Source organism: Rattus norvegicus, chromosome 1 (assembly GCF_036323735.1).
Source record: "Rattus norvegicus strain BN/NHsdMcwi chromosome 1, GRCr8, whole genome shotgun sequence".
Taxonomy (NCBI): Eukaryota; Metazoa; Chordata; class Mammalia; order Rodentia; family Muridae; genus Rattus; species Rattus norvegicus.
The window spans coordinates 176,426,487-176,447,142 of NC_086019.1; the positions used below are offsets into that span (position 1 = coordinate 176,426,487).

The following is a 20,656-nucleotide window of genomic DNA, read 5'->3' on the forward strand; positions in this document are numbered from 1 at the left end:
TGTTTGTGAGAGCATCACATACATCTCAGACTGGCCTCAAGTACACCATGTAACAGGGGATGACCTTGAACTTTTGATTCTTCTGTCTCTACCTTATGAGTGTCCAGTTTCTGAGGTGCGGGGGATTGAACCAGGGATCTGTCCTGTGCATGCTAGGTAAGCATTCTACCAACTGAAGTTAAGTCCAAGACCTTCAAGTTTTCTCTCCTTCTTAAAATTTCCATTTATTGATTGATTGATTGATTGTGTCTGGATGTTTTGCCTGTGTCCACTCTTGTGAAATTATCTATGTACCACATGAGTGCCTGGTACTCAAGGAAGCAAGAAGAGGGCATCAGATCCCTTGGAACTGGAACTGCAGACAGCTGTAAGCCACCATGTGCGTGCTGAGAATCAAGCCCAGGCCCTCTAGAAAAACATGGTGGTGCTTTTAGCCTTTAACTGCTGAGCCATCTCTCCAGATCCTTTTTGTTTTCTCCAGACATAGTTTCTCTCTGTGTAGCCCTGGCTATCCCGGAATTCTTTCTGTAGACCACATTGACCTCAAACACCTAGAAATCCACCTGCCTCTGCCTCCCAGAGTGCTGGGATTAAAGGAGTGTACCACTACCACCCAGTTCCTCTAGACCTTTAGTAACTTCTTTTCTTGCCCCTGGGGGATACTGGGTCTCATTATGTAGCCCTGGCTGTCCTTGAATTGACTGGAGACCACTCTCTTCAAACTTGCTGTCCTTCTGTAATGCTGGGATTGCATGGCTGTGCCACCACACCTGACCAATAACTTCATTTTCCAGGATCAGTATATGGTAGACGGTCAACCTGGTCATCTAGCTCATCAGCATATCTGCATGGCCCTGAGACACAGCAGTGATGCAAGGCAGGGTACAAATGAGCATGATCTTGTGCAGGCTTAAGCTAAGAGGCTTGCTGGTCTGTGGGGAATTGACAGCGGCAGAAACCATTTGTTTTTCTTAAAAAGTCTTCTTTTTAGTATCGGGTGCATACCATTTTAAGTAATCCTACTGGTACCCCCCCCATACTATTTACCTAATTCCTAATAAAGGAAATGATAAATTGGAGGCTTATTTTATATACGCAGCACATTGTGCTTTAAATTAGCATCCATTAGCTAATAACACGTGTTATTAGCCTTTCTCAAAACGCACAGGTGCACTACAGGGTCTTCTCTGGAGTTAAGTGTGTAATGGCTTAGAGATGTCTGAGCCTCCTACATTGCAGCTCTAGCTTGAACAGGCAGTGCCCCAGGTACAACCCCATGCATTGGTTTCTGTTAACAGACCTGCCTGTAAGTGAATGACAGTTGCTCAGTGATGGTGAGGATGAAGGGCAGGCTCAGCCACTTCTGGCCTCTCCCTCTCTCTTTATAGAGTTTGACATAGACTACCAGTTAACACGGGGAGTAAAGAGATGGAACACCCAGTTCACTCTTGTTCTGGGTCTAGATTTGCAGCCAGTAGGGGTGTCTTTCCCTTCAGCTCGTGAGGATGGAGGTGTGAACACTGAACACTGCCGTAGGCTTTGCTGATGTCAAACCATTACTGTAGTTCTAATTTGGTTGATATTTTCAAAATGTGATGTACACTGACAAGTCATCATAGGTGTTTTAAGTAGTCACTGTCCCATCAGCCCTACATCTGCCCAGTCTTCATCTCCTGTTTCCTCTACTCCTTATTCCAAAATAAGGAATAATCCAAACGACCTAGATTGTTTAATTTAGAATATTAAGCTGCATCATTGTTTTATAGACACTTTTCGTTGTTGTTGTTTTTCCTTCCCCATCCCCGACTTGATCTCACTGTGTAGTGTGGTTAGCTTGCGATTTACTATGCGGTGCACACTGGCTTTGAACTTACGGTGAGCCTCCTGCCTCTGTGTCTGAGTGTGGGATTATAGGCATGTTCTGCTTATAGTTATTCCTCTATAAAGATAGGACTTTCTGAAGCTGAAACTGAGGAAGAGTAATCTGGAACCTTCTTTCCTACACAGGCATGTATGTACTGTTGAGTTGTTACAGACAACAACTGGTTGCAACCTGCTCCTTGGGTGCTGTTCTTAAACAGTGTGCTGGGAACTCTGGATATACAGAACCAGATTTATCATTTGAATTTTGGGAGACTGGAAAGTCCAGGGTCCAGATACCAGTGTCTGAGAAGGCCTCTTGTAGTGGAGGGCGTGGTCCTTTCCTGTGATTGTTCATTCTTTTACAAGGACAGACTCCTGATCACATCCCCCAGAGCCTCACATCCTAACATTTCCTGTGGGAATTGCACACCCACCACAGTCAGACACCAGCAGTAGCATACGCCTACGGCCATGGCGTTCCTCAGTGGTGCCATGCCCCAGCAACAGCATACGCCCACGGCCATGGCGTTCCTCGGTGGTGCCATGCCCCACACACATTGTGCTCTGATCCTGGCACCAGAATTTCCTGGTCTCCCATTTGCTCCAAGATGCAACCTGCTCTTTTTATTTAGTCCTCCACGGCCTGAGCTACATCTGTGTGCCTCTTCGTTTCCTTGGTTCATGCATGAGCACATGAGTTGGGAAGAAACCTCCAGACCTCCTTTCTCTCTGCATATAAGACCTCCATTAACCCTGGGTGTGACACTTGGACTGCATAGGCCTTCCTCTGTGCTTGTTTCCTGCATTAGCTTATAGCCTGGTGCCATCATGTCCAATGTGAGCCTTACATGCTAGGCCATTCATAAGAGTGTGTTACGGGAGTAGCTGTGGTTTAGGGTGGTCATTAATAGGAAGACTTTGGCATGTGGTAATCGTCTTTGTAGCAGTGATGAGTCAGCTGCAGGGACTTGTGTTTTTTTGTTTATTTTTGTTTTTAAGTCTCTCACAAGATTGACAGAGGACAGTCATTTCATGCCCCACTTTGCACACTTTAGAAACTTTAGAATTTTCGTTACGAGGGTACAGTTCTGTTCTAGTACTGAATGCAGGGAAGTCAGGCTGAATGCATCCTGGTAGCATGTCCTCAAGGGAACACTTTCCAGATGTGTACCCCCACTGCAGGCTCAGGTGGTAGGGTGCTTGCCCAGCATACACGAGGCCCTGGCTGGTTTCCACCCCTGGCACCTGGGAACTGGGTATGGTAGCACATTCCTGTAAGCTCTTAGCAGGCAGAGACTGGAGTTCAGGGTCATCCTCAGCTACACAGCGAGCTCGGCCCCACCTGGGAAGGAAGTGGCTTTCCATCAAACTGGTATTGGTAGAGAGGAAGCTGTCTTTTCTGTTAAATGGCTTACCAGAGTGCTTCTTTGCCACTGTGACCCTAGGATGAGAGAATAACCTGCCCCTACTTCCTTCCCACAGGCGGACTTAAACTGCAATATCCAAGATGACGCCGGGGCCTTTTATGGTGTGAGCAGTCAATACGAGAGTTCTGAAAACATGACAGTTACCTGTTCCACCAAAGTGTGCTCCTTTGGGAAACAAGTAGTAGAAAAAGTAGAGGTAAGTCGGTAGCCCATTACCTTCCAGTCAGCAAGGACCTTTTCGGGTGTCCTTTCCCTTCCCTTTGTACCTTTCCTGGTTACATAATAAAAGCGCCTGAGATCCCAGGATGCTCTGTGCTAGCCTTCTCTGAGGGAGTCCTGCCCAGCTCATCAGTACTGGTTTCTTTTGTGAGAGGCCCCCCTGGGGTTCTGGCTGGTCTTCTAGATCAGATGCTTCCCCACTTCCTAGCTGCAGGCCTTGGGGCTAATGATCAAGGCGGTTTCCTTCTGAAACCTGACACCTTCTGTCTGATACTGTTTCTTGGGGTGTGGGGTGTTTTTGGTTTTGAGGTTTTTTTTGTTTTGTTTTCTGTTTTCATTTTAACTGTTTTTAGGTTAAATTTCAGAAGGGAGTGTTGCCTGTAATCCCAGCACTTGAGAGGGTGAAGCATAAGATTCCTGAGTTCTAGGACAGCCTGGGCTACTTACTAGAGTCCTGTCTCAAAACAAATACAGAAAAGTAAGGCATTCTATCCTGTGTTAGGAAATAGTTGCAGTCAACGTGCACCTTTTGGAGACCTGTTTGTCTTATCAAATAAAGTTTGTGGTTGGCAGTCGGGTCCCCAACCTAAGATTGAGGGTTTATTTTTGCATCAGTTCTGGATGCTCCATCCTGGAGCCTCAACTTGCCTGTGGCAAGGCTCTAGCTTCCTAGCCAAGCCTGGAGGCTGCCTGTTAGGAGATGGGTGGGTTTAAGAGCTTAGGCAGCTCTGGGGGGTGTGAGCTGCCCTGGAGCCTCCTAAGCACAGCTCTGGCCATGCAAGACTGATGTTAAAATGGCAGGAAAGGATACAGGTGGGTTGAGTTGATGGTGAATTTAACAAGGGTCATGGGCCTTCCCATAGGAAATGGCTCTTATAAGAGGTTTTAAATGGAATTTAGTAACTGCATATTAAAGCTTAAAGAGGAGGAGAGCCAAGGTCACACTCTTTATGCTTGCCAGCAGCAGTGACCAGGAAGGGATAAATAGGGGATAATTAGTGATACAAGAGAAGGCTTGAGAGACAGGAAATATCAGTTAGGAACACTAAGGATAGTGAAATTGGGGTGTTGGTGGTGTGGCTGCCCTGACAGCGTAGCAGGAGCACAGAATTAGGATTAAAGGGGGGTTTGCGTGGGGAGGGTGGCTCAGAGGGTAAGGTGCTTGCTGCTAAGCCTAAGATTCTGAGTTCAATTCCTAGCATCCACACGGTAGAAAGGAGAGAAAGAACCAAGTCCTGTAGATTTTCCTTTGATCTCCACCTGCATGCAGTGACACACGTGCACTATCCATACAAAATACAAGTGGAAATAGATATACTTATTAAGTAGTAATCTTTTTCCAGCCAAATCTTTCTCTGTAACATTCCTGTTTATCCTAGGAGCTTCTGGGCCCTGATTTTATAACTAGGTTCTAGGGTCAGGTGCAACAAATTGTTCTTACTATTCTTTTTCTATCTTTGCTTAGCTAGGAGTCAGCCTGCCTAGTTCCAAACAATGTGCACTTCATTTAATGTAGAGAAAGGCATACGGTTTGAACAATATACTTATATTTAAAATGATGTATTATTAATATAAATTTATTTGCATTTCTGTCTCATTCTGTTTTGTTAGAATTTTATGTTTTTTTTATCATGTCTGTTTTGTTTCTTGTTAAATTCTGAATACTTTGTGATTTGTGTTGGATTCCTATTCCTAGATTCTAATTTCTAGAATAGATGGGCTTTGGGTTTGGGAGCCTGATTTAAAGATCCTTACCAAAGGCCTTTCTACAGAGCTGTGCATGGTGGTGCATGTCTTTAATCCCAGCAGTCAAGGCCAGCCTAGCCTTCATAGCTACCTCCAGGCCAGCCAGGGCTACATGGAGAGGTCTGTCTCGAAAGAAGATCTGTCCTCAGAGTATCCAACATAGCAGATTCTCCAGTTTAACCAGTGATTCCTCCCTTAAGGTTTTGAGCTCTATGTATACAGGCCTACTGGTCACTCCTATGGCTTCCATTCACCATGCTCAGCAGACCCTTCCGGTTCAGTACTAGCGATTTATATTTTTCTGGACCAGAATTGTGTCCTCTTAAGTTTGTGTTTCTTTGCCTCTTACTTAGGATTATTGGAACACACACTTTCTCCCCCCTTCACACACACACACACACACACACACACACACACACACACACACACACTTTTTTTAATATTTTAAATTTATTTTCTTTTTCTTTTTTTTTTTTTAAGATTTATTTATTTATTTATTATATATAAGTACACTGTAGCTGTCTTCAGATACACCAGAAGAGGGCATCGGATCTCTTTACAGATGGTTGTGAGCCACCATGTGGTTGCTGGGAATTGAACTCATGACCTCTGGAAGAGTAATCGGGTGCTCTTAACCGCTGAACCGTCTCTCCAGCCCTAGCCATCTCTCCAGCCCACGCACACTTTTACTGAAAGGATTTGTCTTGCTTTAAAGATCACCCTTTACAGCATTTTTTTAAACTTGAAAAATAATGGATTCTGTGCCTGACTGTAAATTTAGAGGTAAGGTTTGTTTTTGATTAAGTAATCCACAGAAATGACAGAGCTTGTCAATAGATGACTCATGTTGAAAAGTTTGTCCTTTCAAAAGCAGCCATTCTCTGGTTGGAAGTATAAAGATACTCAAACCTCTTTTTCCTCACAGACGGAGTATGCGAGGTTCGAGAATGGCCGATTCGTGTACCGAATAAACCGCTCACCAATGTGTGAATATATGATCAACTTCATCCACAAGCTTAAACACCTACCAGAGAAATATATGATGAACAGCGTTTTGGAAAACTTCACCATTTTATTGGTAATATTTGTCTCTCCCGGTTGGCATTGGTAGAGCCTGCACTGAGGCTTGTTGGGGACAGTGAAGAAGGTGGGTGGGAAGGAAGCCAGGTTTTCAGCAAGGGTACATTTGAAGGTCAGGATGCCAAAGTACACTCAGTGAACCCAGTTCTCCTGAGAGGCTGGTAAGGGCACCCTGTGGTCCTACAACCTCTGAAGGCCCACATTTCTCTGCTGGAGAACGGGGAGCCTGAGTGTTTATCCAGGGGATCCCTTACTTGGTGTGTTGGTTCTCCATCAGATGTGTACTGTTTTGGTTTGGTTTGAAAGACTCCTTTCTACCTATCCCTTCCCTTTTAAAAAAGAAAGAAAGGAGAGAAGAAAGGAAGGAAGACAGACTGATTTAAGCCTTATGTGGCAGTACTTGCCTGTAATCCCCACACTTAGGAGGCTGAAGCAGGGGGATCAGGAGATTGAGGGCAGGCTGGACTACATAGTGAAACCCTATCTTCAGACAGGCCAACAAAGTGGCACAGGTAAAGGCCCTTGCCATGCAAACCTAGGTGGTCATGGCATAGTCAGCGTTTGGAGTCACTGTCATCAGAGACTGGTATCTCAGAGCTCAGACCTAGGATCAGCATTTGTGAATGGATTTTGCATACAAGCTTGACTTTGTCTAGAGATAAACTTACTGCTTTTCTGCTCCTGAAGCTTAGAGCCTGGGAGTCTGGGGAAAACCGTCTTTCAGAGTCCCCAGTATCGTTTTGGTAAAAGACGACCAGTCAGCAGTGACAGGGCACAGTCTCTGAACTGTATCCTGCTGCAGTCTAAGACTGTGGGAACTGGGGCGGATGGTTCAGTAGTAAGGACCTTGCCACACAAACATGAGGGCTGAGTACTGTTTCTGTGCCCCACAAAAGGTGAGGGCTCCTGGCACTGCCTCTAGTCCCCAGCCCTGGGAGAGTGGGAATGGGTAGCTCATTGGCTGGAGGCCATTGGCCAGCCTAGTCTAATCAGTGCGTTCTGTATTTAGATAGAGATTACATCTTCAAAAGGGAAATTTTGAATTAGGTAAGACAGAAGAGTGAGCAAGGAGGACTTGCAAGATCAAACTCTGGCCTAAACACACACACACACACACACACACACACACACACACACACACACACACACACACATGTGCGTGCCACTGCAGGCCTTAACACTCAGGAGCAGGTGGGGAGTGTGGTCTTCTTTTCTAGATTTTAAAACCATGCAGTGACTTGAATTCTTAGCTGGTAGCCACCCACCTCTCTTAGCAGGAATTTGTGACTGCAGGTCGAGGATTATGATAGCACCAGTCTGGACTCTGCCTCAGAGGGCCTGGCGGAATTGAATGTGGCCCTCAGATGTCAAAGCCAGGCCCCTAATTGTCAGAGAGCTTAGGTACCTGTCAGCAAACATTCCTCTGGGACATATGACTTCCACCATCCCCGACCTCACTGGGTTTGGTTAAAATGAGTCATTAAAGCCAGTCATAATGGCACAGACATATAATTCCTGCATTTGGCAAATGGAGACAGGAAGGTCAGGAGTTCAAAGCCAAGCTAGGCTATAGGAAACCCTTCTCAAAACAACAGCAAAGTGTCATTAAGCAGTTAAAGTATTTTGATATAAGCAATTAATAATTTCCAAGAAACATTTGTTAGAAATAATATCATTGCCTTAGAAAACAGTGGAGTTCAGGATTCCAAAACATCCAATTGATAGACAGGAGAAGTTGTACTTTCTAGCTCTTGTTAGCAGCTGCTGGCCACCACTTTGCTAAGTAAAAGTGGGTCACTGGGCCAATTTAAGATCCCCGTGACCTGTAGGCTAGGCTGTCTGGTTGCATCCTGTGCATTGGGATTGAGGTGAACACATAAAGGCAGTGAGAGCCCCAAGCAGAGGCGGGAAGGACAAAGGTGAACCATGTGCCTGCTGCCTTCTTGCCCTAGTGGAATAGGCCTGTAAATGTCACCTGCTGAGGAAGCCAGGGCAGACGGATTGCACATTCAAGTCTGCCTAGGCATCTTAGTGAGACCCTGCCTTAAAATAAAGAATGAACCAAAAAAAAAAAAAAAAAAAAAAAAAAACTACTACTAAATAATTTAGGGGCTGGGGATTTAGCTCAGTGGTAGAGCGCTTGCCTAGGAAGCGCAAGGCCCTGGGTTCGGTCCCCAGCTCCGAAAAAAAAAAAAAAAAAAAAAAAGAACCAAAAAAAAAAAAAAAAAAAAAAAAAAAAAAAAAAAAAAAAAGAATGAACAGATGGGGCTGGAGAGCTGACTTGACCGTTAAGAGCACTTGCTCCTACAGTTTCCTACACTTGTCATATAACCATCTGTAACTCCAGTTCTAGGGGCTCTAACAGTCTTCTGATTGTAGCCTCTGAGGGCACCAGGTATATGTTATGCATACACACACACCTGTAGGTAACTACTCACACATAGAAAATAAAAATCAAATAAAATATAAGCAAAATGGGGGTTGGGGATTTAGCTCAGTGGTAGAGCGCTTGCCTAGGAAGCGCAAGGCCCTGGGTTCGATCCCCAGCTCCGAAAAAAAGAACCAAAAAAAAAAAAAAAAAAAAAAAAAAAAAAAAAAAATATAAGCAAAATGAAAAGAAGCCTAGGGATTCACAGTGGTAGGGAACTTGTCCTACTATACATCAGTTCCTGGGTTTTTAACTCCTGAGGATGGACGGATGGATGGACTGACGGAGTGGATTTACAAGAAAATGGATATATCTGATAATTCAGGAACCTTTGTAACTGTTACTGTAAAAGTCTCACCGTGAACTACAGTATCATTTTTGTGGCTAAGGAATCCCTATGACATGGTGAGTAAGTCATGAAATCAGAAAGCTTGAACTGAAGCTTTCTCTATGTGCCCAGATAAGCTATTTAAAGTCTCCATAGCTGTCTCCATTAGTAAATGGCTCACTCAGATCTGTATTCTTCACCTCCAGGATGACCAGTGAGCATCTTTAAATTCCCTCCGTTGCACCATGGGCTCCTGAGAAGTGATTTTACCATCACAGTGTGCCATGCTAACTTGTGGCCTTTGAGTCGAGGAAGAAAATGAGCAGATTAAGATAGATACACAGTCATTTAGATTGTTGAATATTTCCGAATGAGACACCATTAAAGTCTAGAGATAGGTGGGGAGGGACTCTCAGGAATGGTGAGGAAGGTGTGTGTGTTGAAGGATAAGCAAACGTTTTCCATATTTACCAAGCAAGTAAGACTTTTTCCTGAGTGCATACCTGGGTATCAGGTGCTAGGAATAATGGGACGGACTGGTTGAGTTGGGCAGCCATCCCAGGGTCAGATGAGGGAGGCAGGCATTCATCCAGGAGACAGATGGAAACTAAAATTATCACCAGTGTCCTGCAGACATGGGCATAGCACTGAGGTGATGTGACCTAGCTCAGAGGTGGGGAAGACCTGTAGGTGAGGTAGCAGCTTAGAGCCCATTAGTCTTGAGCAGATGGCACCTCAGCCTCCTCTGCGCCATGGAACAGTAGCATCCAGTCACAGAGTTGTGAGGTCTGTGCCAAGCATCTTATACTGGGGTAGATACATAGTGGGCACACAGCATTGGTGGCCGTCATAGGTTTTATTCGCTCAGCAGATGCTTGATCATGTTGCACCATGCCTGAACTGGTTAGCCAGAGACATGGTCTCAGTTCTTCACAGTTCACTGGAGGAGCTGGAGATCGGAAAACACCAGTCTATATGAATCACAGAACTCCATGGAGAAAATCAGAAGTGAGCCTTTATTCTTTTTGGTCAGGGACCTTGAGCTTGGAGGCAAGAGAAACTTACATGGGTGAAACAGACCATTGCAGAGGGGAAATTAGGCCCCTGACAAGCTAGATAAGGCACTCAAGCTCAAAATGTTTTTCAACATGAAAGTCACAGAGAACCACTGAAGTGTTGTGAGGTACATTTGATCAGATTGTCCTTCAAAATGTTCCTTCTGAGGTAGCATGGGGGCCTCAGGCCAGTATGAGGAGGAGAGCCAGAGCTCAGATCTGAAAGAGGCTCTAAGATCATAGATGTGAGGAAGAGAAACCCATGGGGGCAATGAATGGGTATTTCCTAACACACTGTGAGAGGGCCAGCCTGTGTCAGCTGAGAGCAGCAGCAACAGCAGCAGGTGGGATTCGTGGGGTCCCAGTGAGACTTGTAATCTGCGTGTCGCACAGATTGACCGTGCTGTCATCTATGTGGCCTGATGGTACATATGTCTTTCTTTTTAAACAGGTGGTAACAAACAGGGATACACAAGAGACTCTGCTCTGCATGGCCTGTGTGTTTGAAGTATCGAATAGTGAGCATGGAGCACAGCATCACATCTACAGGCTTGTAAAGGACTGAACCGGTTATTTATATAGAGAGATATCTGTATATACACACACATATGTGCACACACACACTCTCCATTATCGAACGACTGACTGTAAACCTCACCACACAGGGTGCTACCCTGGCCCTCCCCCGGGTCCCACCCTGACCTTTCTAAATCCTGTTCGAGTGAACTTATTTTTTTCCATGTGTTCATGCTATCACTGTAGCTGTGAAGTTGTGATGCAGTTTTTTGTGTATTCCTCAGATCTGCAAACCACAATCCCTTGGGGAAGGTGAATCTTACCAGCCTAAGCTAAGCCTCTCTGCAGACCTGTTTCATGTTGTGGTAGAAAATACTGAGGCAGAGGATTGGCCGTGGGGCATTGACTGCCTTTATACAAATGTATTTAGTTCTTTTCGTGTTTTTCCAACATAAAATTCTTGTTTTAAGATACAAGTAAAATTAATCTTTAAATATAAATGTAAATTAGTACAGGAAAACTAAGATTCTTTAGACTTATCTTTGTAACTAATTAGGGTGGAAGTTATGGAAGAATGTAATTCACTAAATTATTTTTTAAATGAAATCTTTCTTTCTTTTTAAAACCAAATGTTAAACTATAGCCTTAAGACATACTTGGTTGAAATATCCTAATGAGACAAATTTGTACCTTCCCCCAACCCCCAAGGTTAAAACTAATACCCTAATTCATTAAACTCTTGAAACAGGTGTTACAAAGGAGGAAAACATCACCCCTTTTCCTTAACATATATAGTCTATTTAAAAGTGTAAGATTGTATTGTACTAATGTGATGATTCATTATTTAATGAGAAGGACGAGATGGCTCTTTTTGCAATAAGTAGATAACACTGCAACAAGTCTAGGCTTACGATGTTACAGTCTCGTGTGTGCAGTCACATTATATGGTCAACCGCATTTTTTATCGAGACAAGTTCACATTTGAACCACTGAAATTTAATAGCAAAATTTAAAATTGGCATGAATACTGCACTGTGAGTTGCAAAGGTTGCAGAATCCTGTGGCTGGAAGAAAATTGTCATCAACCGAGCAAGCAGAAGGCTCTTCAGGCTTGGTGTCTCTGCTCCCCGGAATGGCACTGTCACAAGCCTCTTCCCCAGCCTGTGAATAGGATGTTGCTGGTAACCCAGTGTGCATGGCGGCCCTTGTGACTATAGCTGTGTGTTCACACACATGTGCATATTCAGCTCTCTGAGCTCCTGTTTCTTGTCAGTTTGCTCATCGCCTCTCTTGGTCTGCATTATAGACGTGGATATATATTCTCTAAGGGCATCTGTCCATAAGCCTCAGTGGCTCGCTCGCCTGATCTCTCTCTCTCTCTCTCTCTCTCTCTCTCTCTCTCTCTCTCTCTCTCTCTCTCTCTCTCTCATTTTGAAGCAGATTCCCCCATTCTCTTATCAGGAGAATCTTCCAAAGCATTGCCCAGCAGAGTTGGTCTGATGTGGCCAGCCTCGGGTTACTTCCCTAAGTGCTTCTTCACTGGGGAAGCAAGAAAGGTTACCCTCCACTTCCCAGGGAAGGTAAGAGGAAAGTAAGGGTCTCTTTACACACTCACACGTGTGAGCACTGCTAGGAGTATGTAAACACATTAGAACATGGTACAAACTTTTTACCTTAAGAAAATAAAAATCATGGCTTGTTTTTTGCACTAAGGCTATAAAATAGAATCCCACACCTGCTCTATCCAGGACACACACACGCCTTTGTCCCTGCATCGGCTCTGATTGCTTACATCACATTTGGCAGCTTTTGGTCATCAGTGGGTGGGTGTGGCTGGCATGTAGTTAAAGGAGCCACATGGATTGACTCTGTCTCCTCCCAGCAGCATCCCTCATCCCTGGGAAGACCAGAGAAGATTTTGCCATTCGCAATGTGCCTCCCTTATGTAAGCCAGCGGGGCACCTTTTCTCCTCAGGAGAACTGCCTAGGTTCTGTTTCTAAGCCAGCCCTCAAAGGAATGGCTACCCTGAGTTTCTCCCCTTTATCTGTCTACAGACCAGGTGTTTAAAGATGTCTTCTGGATGTGACATTAATCTTTGGACAATCCTCTTAGGGAGGTTTCTTTAGCTTTGATTTCCTATGTCCTTCCTCAGGGGGAACCCCCAATGTCTCTCGACCAGGAAGATAGGAATCAGTGGGTACAAATGATCTTCTATGGCTATAGGTCATCCCAGAATGTGATGGGGAGAGGTCTGCTGCTCAGGAGAGGAGCTGCTTCTCCGTACCAGCTAGAGGACAGTGGTTGGCAGTGGGAGAGTAAGACTTCACAGAGCCAGGGTGGCCTCACTGTCTGGTCCTCCTCCTAACAACTTTTGGAGCCGTAGGAGGTGGGGGTGTGGATGACCTGACTTACTTTTTGCTTTTAAAGCAGCTATAAAGTTCTTTAATGTATATTCACCCCCACACTCCCTCCCTACCTTCTTATTTTGCACCCTACCCATATCTCCACCCCTCCCAACTTCTCTGTCTTTCTTGCTTTTAAAAAGAAAATAACCTTACTCTTAGTTAGAGTTATATTGCTATGATGTTAATAGTGCCCAAAGCCAGTTGCAGGATAAAGTGGGTTCACGTTTCCACATCCTAGTCCATCACTGAAGGAAATTGGGGCAGGAACCTCAGACCACAGGTTCATTCCGAGGCCATGAAGGAGGGCTTGCTCCTCACGGCTTGCTCAGCCTGCTTTCTAATAGAATCCAGGACCATCAGCAGCATCAGCTCATCGATGGCACTGTGCACAGTGGGCTCTCACCCCGCCCCCCATTGCTGCTTTAATAAAAAGCCCTGCGCCTTGCCTACAGCCATTTCTTAGGGAGAGATTTTCTCAATTGAGGTTCCCTTTTCTCAGATGACTATAGCTTATGTTGACGTAAAACTTGCCAGCACACCAACCATGGCCAATTTATGCTGCACATATACTCATGGGTGACAGGACTTCCATTGGAACACAGTCAAGCCTGCCAGGAACCACATTCTTTGAGCTCTCTTCCCCCAGAACCATCAACTGTCAGTAGTTCCTCAGCCTTGGAATGTTGATCAGCTTGCTTTCATGGTCGCTAGAGTTTATGAATACAATGGCCCTGTCCCATCCAGAAGACACTGTTTTGCTCCATACACCCCACCCCACCCCACCTCCTGTTCTTAGCTCTCTGCTCTGTCTTCAGCGCTGGTAGCTATATCTGTAAGTCTTCTAGAGTTTCCCTGTCTAATCAGTGGCCCAGTCATCCCAAAGTTGCTTTATTTCCTAGGTGGAAGGCTGGGTTTGGGGTGAGAGGTTGTGTTCTAACCTCTAATCCCAGGCTCTAATCTGCCCTCTTTACAGCTTCCTAAAGCTTATGGACGCCATTGCTGAGCCCTGCCCTCACCTTCCCCACCCCAGTCCTGTCTCACAGTGACTGGGACAGATCTGTCATGGACATAATGTCTTCATCTTGTTAGCCACTTTCCAATGAAAGAGACATGAAGTCAACCCAAGCTTCTTCAGAACATGTCCTAGGACCCCCCCCCCCCCCTCCCAGAGTCCACCTAACTGGAGGCCAGGGACATTTTGGACCAGGTAATTGGCCATGCCCTGTGTGTGGTTAAGAGGATATAGAATTTCTGGCTACTTCCGAGTCTTCACAGCTCATTGCCCTGGGTCGTGCAAGGTTCATCCTCAGTTGAAAATGGCTGCCCGTTCTCTTTCTGGTCACATTAGCATGTTGAAAACCAGTTTTTCTCGGATCTATGAAATCTTTCCTATTACGTGACACCCCACCCCCCACCCCTTTAAGTTAGGAAGAAGCAAGTAGCCACATTACTCCATCTGCATTCTTCTGTTAGAGGCTTACCCTGCACAGCCACCACCTCTTCCTGCCACTCTTTCTCTCCTGTCTGGGACAGCTGGGGACAACTAGCCAGCACCCTCCCTGCAGCCATCTGACATTTAAAGAGCATTCCTGATTTGGCTTAGAGCCTACCCTTTCCCAGGGCTTAAAAAGAGAAAATCCCTTCCCCGAATTGGTTCTTTCTCCTGACCCGGCCGGTCTCCTCCTCATCCTTTCCCGACTGGTTCTATCTTCCTCTCCCCCGCTTGTGCTGTCTGCCTCATGCTCCGTGCCCTCTGTTGCAGCTCCTCCCTCTTTATGGGCGGAGCATGTCTGGCTCTGTTCCAGAAGGTGCCCCTACTCAAGCTAAAAGAGTGCACAGTCCATCCCCCTTCATCTTGAAGGGCCGACAGGCGCCTGGTCCAAAGACTCCCAGCTAATTGGTCACAGGACAAGGGGGAAGGCTTCTCCTTCATCTTTGGCCTCTCCTGGGTGGAAGCCATCTTTCCTTGGTGCTCTGTGCTTAAGTGACCCCTGAGAATGGACGGACAGGGGCATTTCAGACATCCTGTAGCTGTCTGGGGACCACAAGCAGATGGCGAAGCTGATACTCCTTTTGTTTCCTCAGAAGACAGTTCTCCAGCCACAGGCTTTGAGTCAAATCTCTTTTTATCACACATCCCAGCAGCAAAGTCCTGCCCACACACCAGCCAAAAGAGAACCCTTGGTGTTAAAATTCTTTAGGGGACTTTTAGATCCAGATCTTCATTAGGCTTCAATACCACGGTGGCATTAGCCTTCCTTTTTATACAACCATATATTATTGAAGTCACACGATGGTCAGTTTTACAAACCAGGTACCTGTAATTTGTATAATTTTGTATGTGCTCTGGCGTACCACGCCTGTCCTAAGGAAGGGTAGAATACCTGTTGGTGTCCTCAGCTGTGACATTAGGAGGATGCTTGAATTGCTGGCTTCTATGTTGATGTTTCTGTGGCTAAGCCCTGCACGTGTCATTTCTGAAAAGCCTTAAACCTTGGAGAAGCCGCGTCGCAGGGTGCCGGTGTGGCAGGCTGCCTGGGAACCGTGAGCCCTTTTGTAAGCTGGAAGCGTTTCTCTGACTACGGTTACTCTTCATAGTTTTCAGTTCACCGCTGCCAAAGCCTCCCAGTAAAGCAGTGCCTTAGTAATACCTTGTAGCCGCCAGCCTTTACTCAGCCTGTTCTGGGTGTCCACTTGCTAATTGGCCCCGTATCAGAAGCAGGACAAGCCAAAATCGTTCCCATTTGTTTTTTCAAAAACGCCCGTTTTTTAAATCCAGCTCTATAGGAAGCGGATGACTTGGTTTCAAACAACCTGAATCAGAACCCAAGCCCGCCCTTTGACCTTGCTCTCACGTACACATCCATACCAAAACTAAAGGCGGCAGCTCGCTCCGCAGCTCACCCTGAAGAGCATTGTCCTTTTCATCGATGCCTTTTTCAGTCCATGACCAAATACTTAGCTATTTGCGAATCTTCTGCACTCCAGCTTGAAAGTGCCTTTGGCTCGAGATTCCAGCTTAGAAAGTGCCACCATGATAACGACAATTTGTAGAGAGACCAAAAATATTTCGAGATCACCATAATGCCTTTGGTTAACCGGGATGGATAACCAACTGCAGGCTTGTATTCATGAGAGCGCCGTGTGGTCCCTGCCTGCTGTGAGTCCCTGCCGTGTGGTCCCTGCCTGCTAGCGGGGAACCCTGCCACCACTGTCCTATACAGCACAGCGTGGCAGCCGGGAGCCCTGCGAACTGTTGTGTCTGTGTGTGCCACCTCTCCCCGGCTTGTCCACCAACTCATCGCCCAGCTCTGCATCCCTGGGAAGGAATCTGCGCACAAGCACCCGAATCCCGGCCAGTGGGCGAACACCATGGCTCTGCCTTCCCCCTGTGTCCATGTCCAGACTGTGGAGACTCCCGTCCACCTGAAGGACAGTGCGCACTTGCCTGCCTACACGTTTGGTTGTTGGAAGCCTCGAATTGAGATGACAGTGCAGAACAAAAATTAAAAATGGGTTCATTGCGTCATTGCAGTGTCTTTGGGCAGTTTTGCTGGCTCCGGATGTCCGAATGTGCTGTGAGAGACTTTGGAAGAGCACACCATTTGCAACTCGGCATTTTCAAGGATGTTCTAGTCCTCAGCCAACTCTGTGAAGTGTGTGTCAGCTTAGAGTAAAACCTTTCTGCACCTGGAAACCCCATACAGTAAGGAAAAAGAACAAAGGAGGCAAAAAGAAGCCAGGAAAAAAAAATAGGTGTTTTGTTTTTTTTCTTCCTTTGCTGATCTAAGTTTAAAAGTAATGACAGACAACTTTGAAAGTTAGCCTCAAAACTCTACCCCATACTTTCTCTCGGTCTCTTCTGGTGTCTGAGGAATAGCCACTCTGGGCCCTGAAGCTGCCCAAGTGGTTTGTATCCACCCCAAGTTGTGAGTATGTATAAAAGTCCAGTTTTGGGTTTTTGTTGTTGTTGTTTTTGTTTGTTTGTTTTAAAGAAAAACAACTATCAAATGAAAAGGACAATTTCTCAGCACAGGTTAGAGTTAGTAGTTTGCTGTCTTGTACTCCTCCCTGGCAGGGACACACCACAACTTGAAGAACTTAGTCAAATGCGTGTTCTCTTGTGCCTCTTTCTAGCCATTGCTGTCTTGTTTGCGGTAGTTTTCTCTCCTCAACTCTTCGCTTATATCTTTTAAAAATGAAGGTTCTGTGTTTTAAATTTACTGTGTTGCAAAGGGTAGGCCTCACTGAAGTCATGCACCATTAACTAAGATGAGATATTTGTATTTATTGTTCCTTCCTAAGCCGTAAGTTGTTTTCTCTGTGAATCTGCATTGGGTCCTGTGCCCCACACTACATCATTTTAGATAAAAGCAGCATTTGTGTGTGTCTCCCGCCCTCATTCATTCACGGCCATGGGGTCAGGTCCCACTAGACTCCAGCTTTGCTCAGTCTGACCCTCGTCGTTTTTACCACGGGCATTCTCTCTCTTCTCTCTCTAAGAGAGGCAGGCAGAACCCACACATCCATCATGTTAGAAAACCTGTCTGAGTTTTGTGTTTTTATTTTTCAAATTAATTGTTTTCTGTGATTAGTTTCAATGTGTAAAGTAGATTATTAACTGCACTTCTTTAAAAAAAAAAAAAAAAAGGATGTACGTCTCCCGTTACCTCCTTGGAAGATCAACTTCTCTAGACCTTTTTCAGTGGGCTTATGACTTCAGACAAGGAAAAAAAACAGTAAAAACAAAAAAAGTACGTGCCTGAAAAATGACAAAAAAAAAAAAATTCTTTTTGTAACATTTAAAAAACCTGAAAAGCCTTTACTTCTTTGATACGCTCAAATTTTATGTAAATTGGTTTTTGCCACGTGTGTGTTTCTTCATATTCTAAGTGACTTCATGGCTTCTCTGTTGTCTCTCGTGTAAAGTGTATAGGATGGGCTTGTGGCATAAGCATTTCATCTGGTCAGTGGCTCTTTTGATGCTGTACTGCTGCTGGGACTGGGCCAGAGCCTGAACCTTTGGGTGACTGGGTTCCTCTTGGGGGAGATTGGAGAGAAGAGGGTGAGGTGGCTCATCCAGGGTTTCTTAAACTGTTCGCAGAAACTTCAAAAGGCATCGGCTAAACCTCCCAGCAGTACAGTATTCTTGTATTCGTTAACGTTTGTGTTTAGGTACTGGTACCTTTTTGTTTAAGAAAATGTTCTAAGTGTTGGCTTTAAAGTGAATTTATCTTTAGTATGATAGTTATATGAAAATTATAGGGTTTGTGTGCAGAGAATTTTTTTATAAAGTGCTTTGTAAAAAAAACAAAACAAAACAAATGTATTCTAGCTTTGGCGGTACATATGTGTGATAACTTTAATACCCATGACAGTTTAAGTGCAATTATTTCATCGCTCTAAAAATGCTATTTTTGTGTCAGTTCCTGCAGGTGTTTTCATGTCTTTGCAAAGTGACACATTTTGATGCCTTCTTGATAAAGTGGTAGACATTTTGTAGCTTTCTAGAAACTTTGTATCCATACGGTATCAATGAAAAAATAAAGAAAATAAAAGTGTGGGTCACCTTTCTTATCTGCAATAGTCTGTGTAGTTAAGAATCAAATCTGCCTTCTTTTTTCTTAAGTTACTTTTGTTGGGGTGGGGAGTCCACATCAGTCAATGGCTTGCTCAGTCCTCCCCTTCCACTGTATGAGTGTTGGGAATTGGACTTGGGTCATCAGTGCCTCTCCTCATTGAGCCATCTTGCCTACTCAAATGTGCCCTGTATGTGGTTAATATGTGGCCGGAAGGGGATTGGAGCTGTGGCTGTGTCCACTGTGCCGGACCATTATAGCTTTAGGTATTCCCTACAGGGTTTCTTAGCCCCAAATCAGTTGTTCTGTCTGTCTTCCGTGTGCTGTTAAAGTGGGCTGACCGTGGAGCTCATTGGTAGAATGCTTGCCTAGTGAACACACAGGCCTTGTGGTTCTGACCTCAGCACAGAATACCTGAGGTGAAGTGCCCCACGCCCTTGATCCCGACACACCGGAAGTAGAGATGAGAGGATCAGGAGTTCAAAGCCACTCTCAGCTACATATTTAGTTTTGAGGATAACCTGCTTCCAAAATCAACAAAAGTTTTGTACAGTAGCTTAGCATGTCTGTGGATGGCAGACACACCCCAAGAAGCCTTCTCTCCTCTGAATCACAATAGCCTTAGAATAAAAGGCACACGCTCTTAGGTTGTTAACTTGCTTGCGCATGCCAGGGGTCAGGGACGGTGGAACAGGGAGTCCGGGACAGAGATAGGTGCACTGTGAGCTTCCGACTCAGTGCCACTTTTCTTGCAGTTGAATGTTGGTTGAGTCCTGAGCTCAGGCCCCAACTGCACTGAGGTCTGGGTGGTGAAACAGCAGGAGAACCAACAGCAGTGAGGAGCATAGGGCAGGGCAAGCCAGGATCTGAGGGGACAAAGCATCACTGGGGATTCCTGGTGCATAATTCCTGCCACACTGCCTCTGGGTACTAATTAGCACAAGCATAGAAAGCCAAATTAGCTATTATGGTAGAATTACTGAGTGATTGACAGAAACCCAGTCAAAGTCCATAGTGGGAAATTGTGAAACTTTGCAAAGATGCCCTGCTTCTGGCCAAAGCCTTCATCGAGTTCGTCCCGGTTGTCATAAACAGCCTGACACTCCAGCAAATGTTTTCATTCACTCTAACTTCTAAGAGGATAAGACTTAAAATGTGTACTTTGTACTATTGTTAAAGGACCAAATAAAAATGTAAAAACCAGAGAAAGATTGAAGATAAATAGAGTTAGCAAGATGGCTCAGTGGGTAAAATCACCTGCCACCAAGCCTGGCTACTTGAGTTCAATCCCCAGGACCCACAGGTTGGAAGGAGAGAACGAATGGATTTCCATTAGTGTGTAAATAATCTTAAAAGAATAAAAATACAGAAAGCAAAGCCCAACAAGAAAACTAATATAACTTCATTAATCTTCACTCATGGTATAAATTCTGACTAGAGCCAGTGAGGATTACTTCCCATTGGTACAAGTTTGGTGTGGAATAAAGTGCAAAAACTAACATGTGCCCCTTAGCCTAGCTACAGAGTAAAGTGGATAAACTGATAGTCATAGTGGGTGTAAACGGTCACACGCACGCACGCACGCACAATTGGATAAGCATGTTCTAATGGACTTAAGTACAAAGTGATGTAGTGCACAGCTGGCAGCTATACACTATTTTCAAGTACGTACGGAATTTTTATGAATATTGGCCATACCCAAAGCCAGCGGTCAGGAAACTGGCCCGTGCAGTGTCTCACTGGGACACAGACATTACCGTTTGTTAGTCTACTGCCATGACTTCTTTCACGCCCATAGCAGAGCTGACTGTGACAAAGACCCTGTAATCCACAGAATCTAAAAGAATTCCTTCTGGCCTTTTGCAGTGTGTGGGGGAAAACTTTCCACCCCACTATGCACCATTAAAAAAGTCCGTATGTTCAATAATCCTAGGGTAGCTTCTCTTTCTTTGGTGCACAGTGGATGCCCTGGTGAGTGGTTGACTGTAACTCCCTCAAGCCACCCAGTT

General features: G+C 45.1%; 1 protein-coding gene across 10 annotated transcripts in view; it reads left to right on the forward strand.

Annotated features, from left to right (window-relative positions):
- Positions 1-18,636, forward strand: part of Tead1 (TEA domain transcription factor 1) — a 217,948-nt gene extending 199,312 nt beyond the window's left edge. For 8 of the 10 annotated variants that reach the window (XM_063267472.1, XM_063267482.1, XM_063267476.1 and 5 more), the window contains 3 exons: positions 3,346-3,486; positions 6,181-6,333; positions 10,598-18,636. In XM_063267472.1, the coding sequence (XP_063123542.1) occupies positions 3,346-3,486; positions 6,181-6,333; positions 10,598-10,711 (408 nt within the window). In that variant the 3' untranslated portion in view covers positions 10,712-18,636. Of the gene's footprint in view, positions 1-3,345; positions 3,487-6,180; positions 8,591-10,597 lie in introns of those variants that run through there. The other 2 variants (NM_001198589.2, XM_063267471.1) reach the window with 2 other exon arrangements.
- Positions 18,637-20,656: the final 2,020 nt, after the last annotated feature.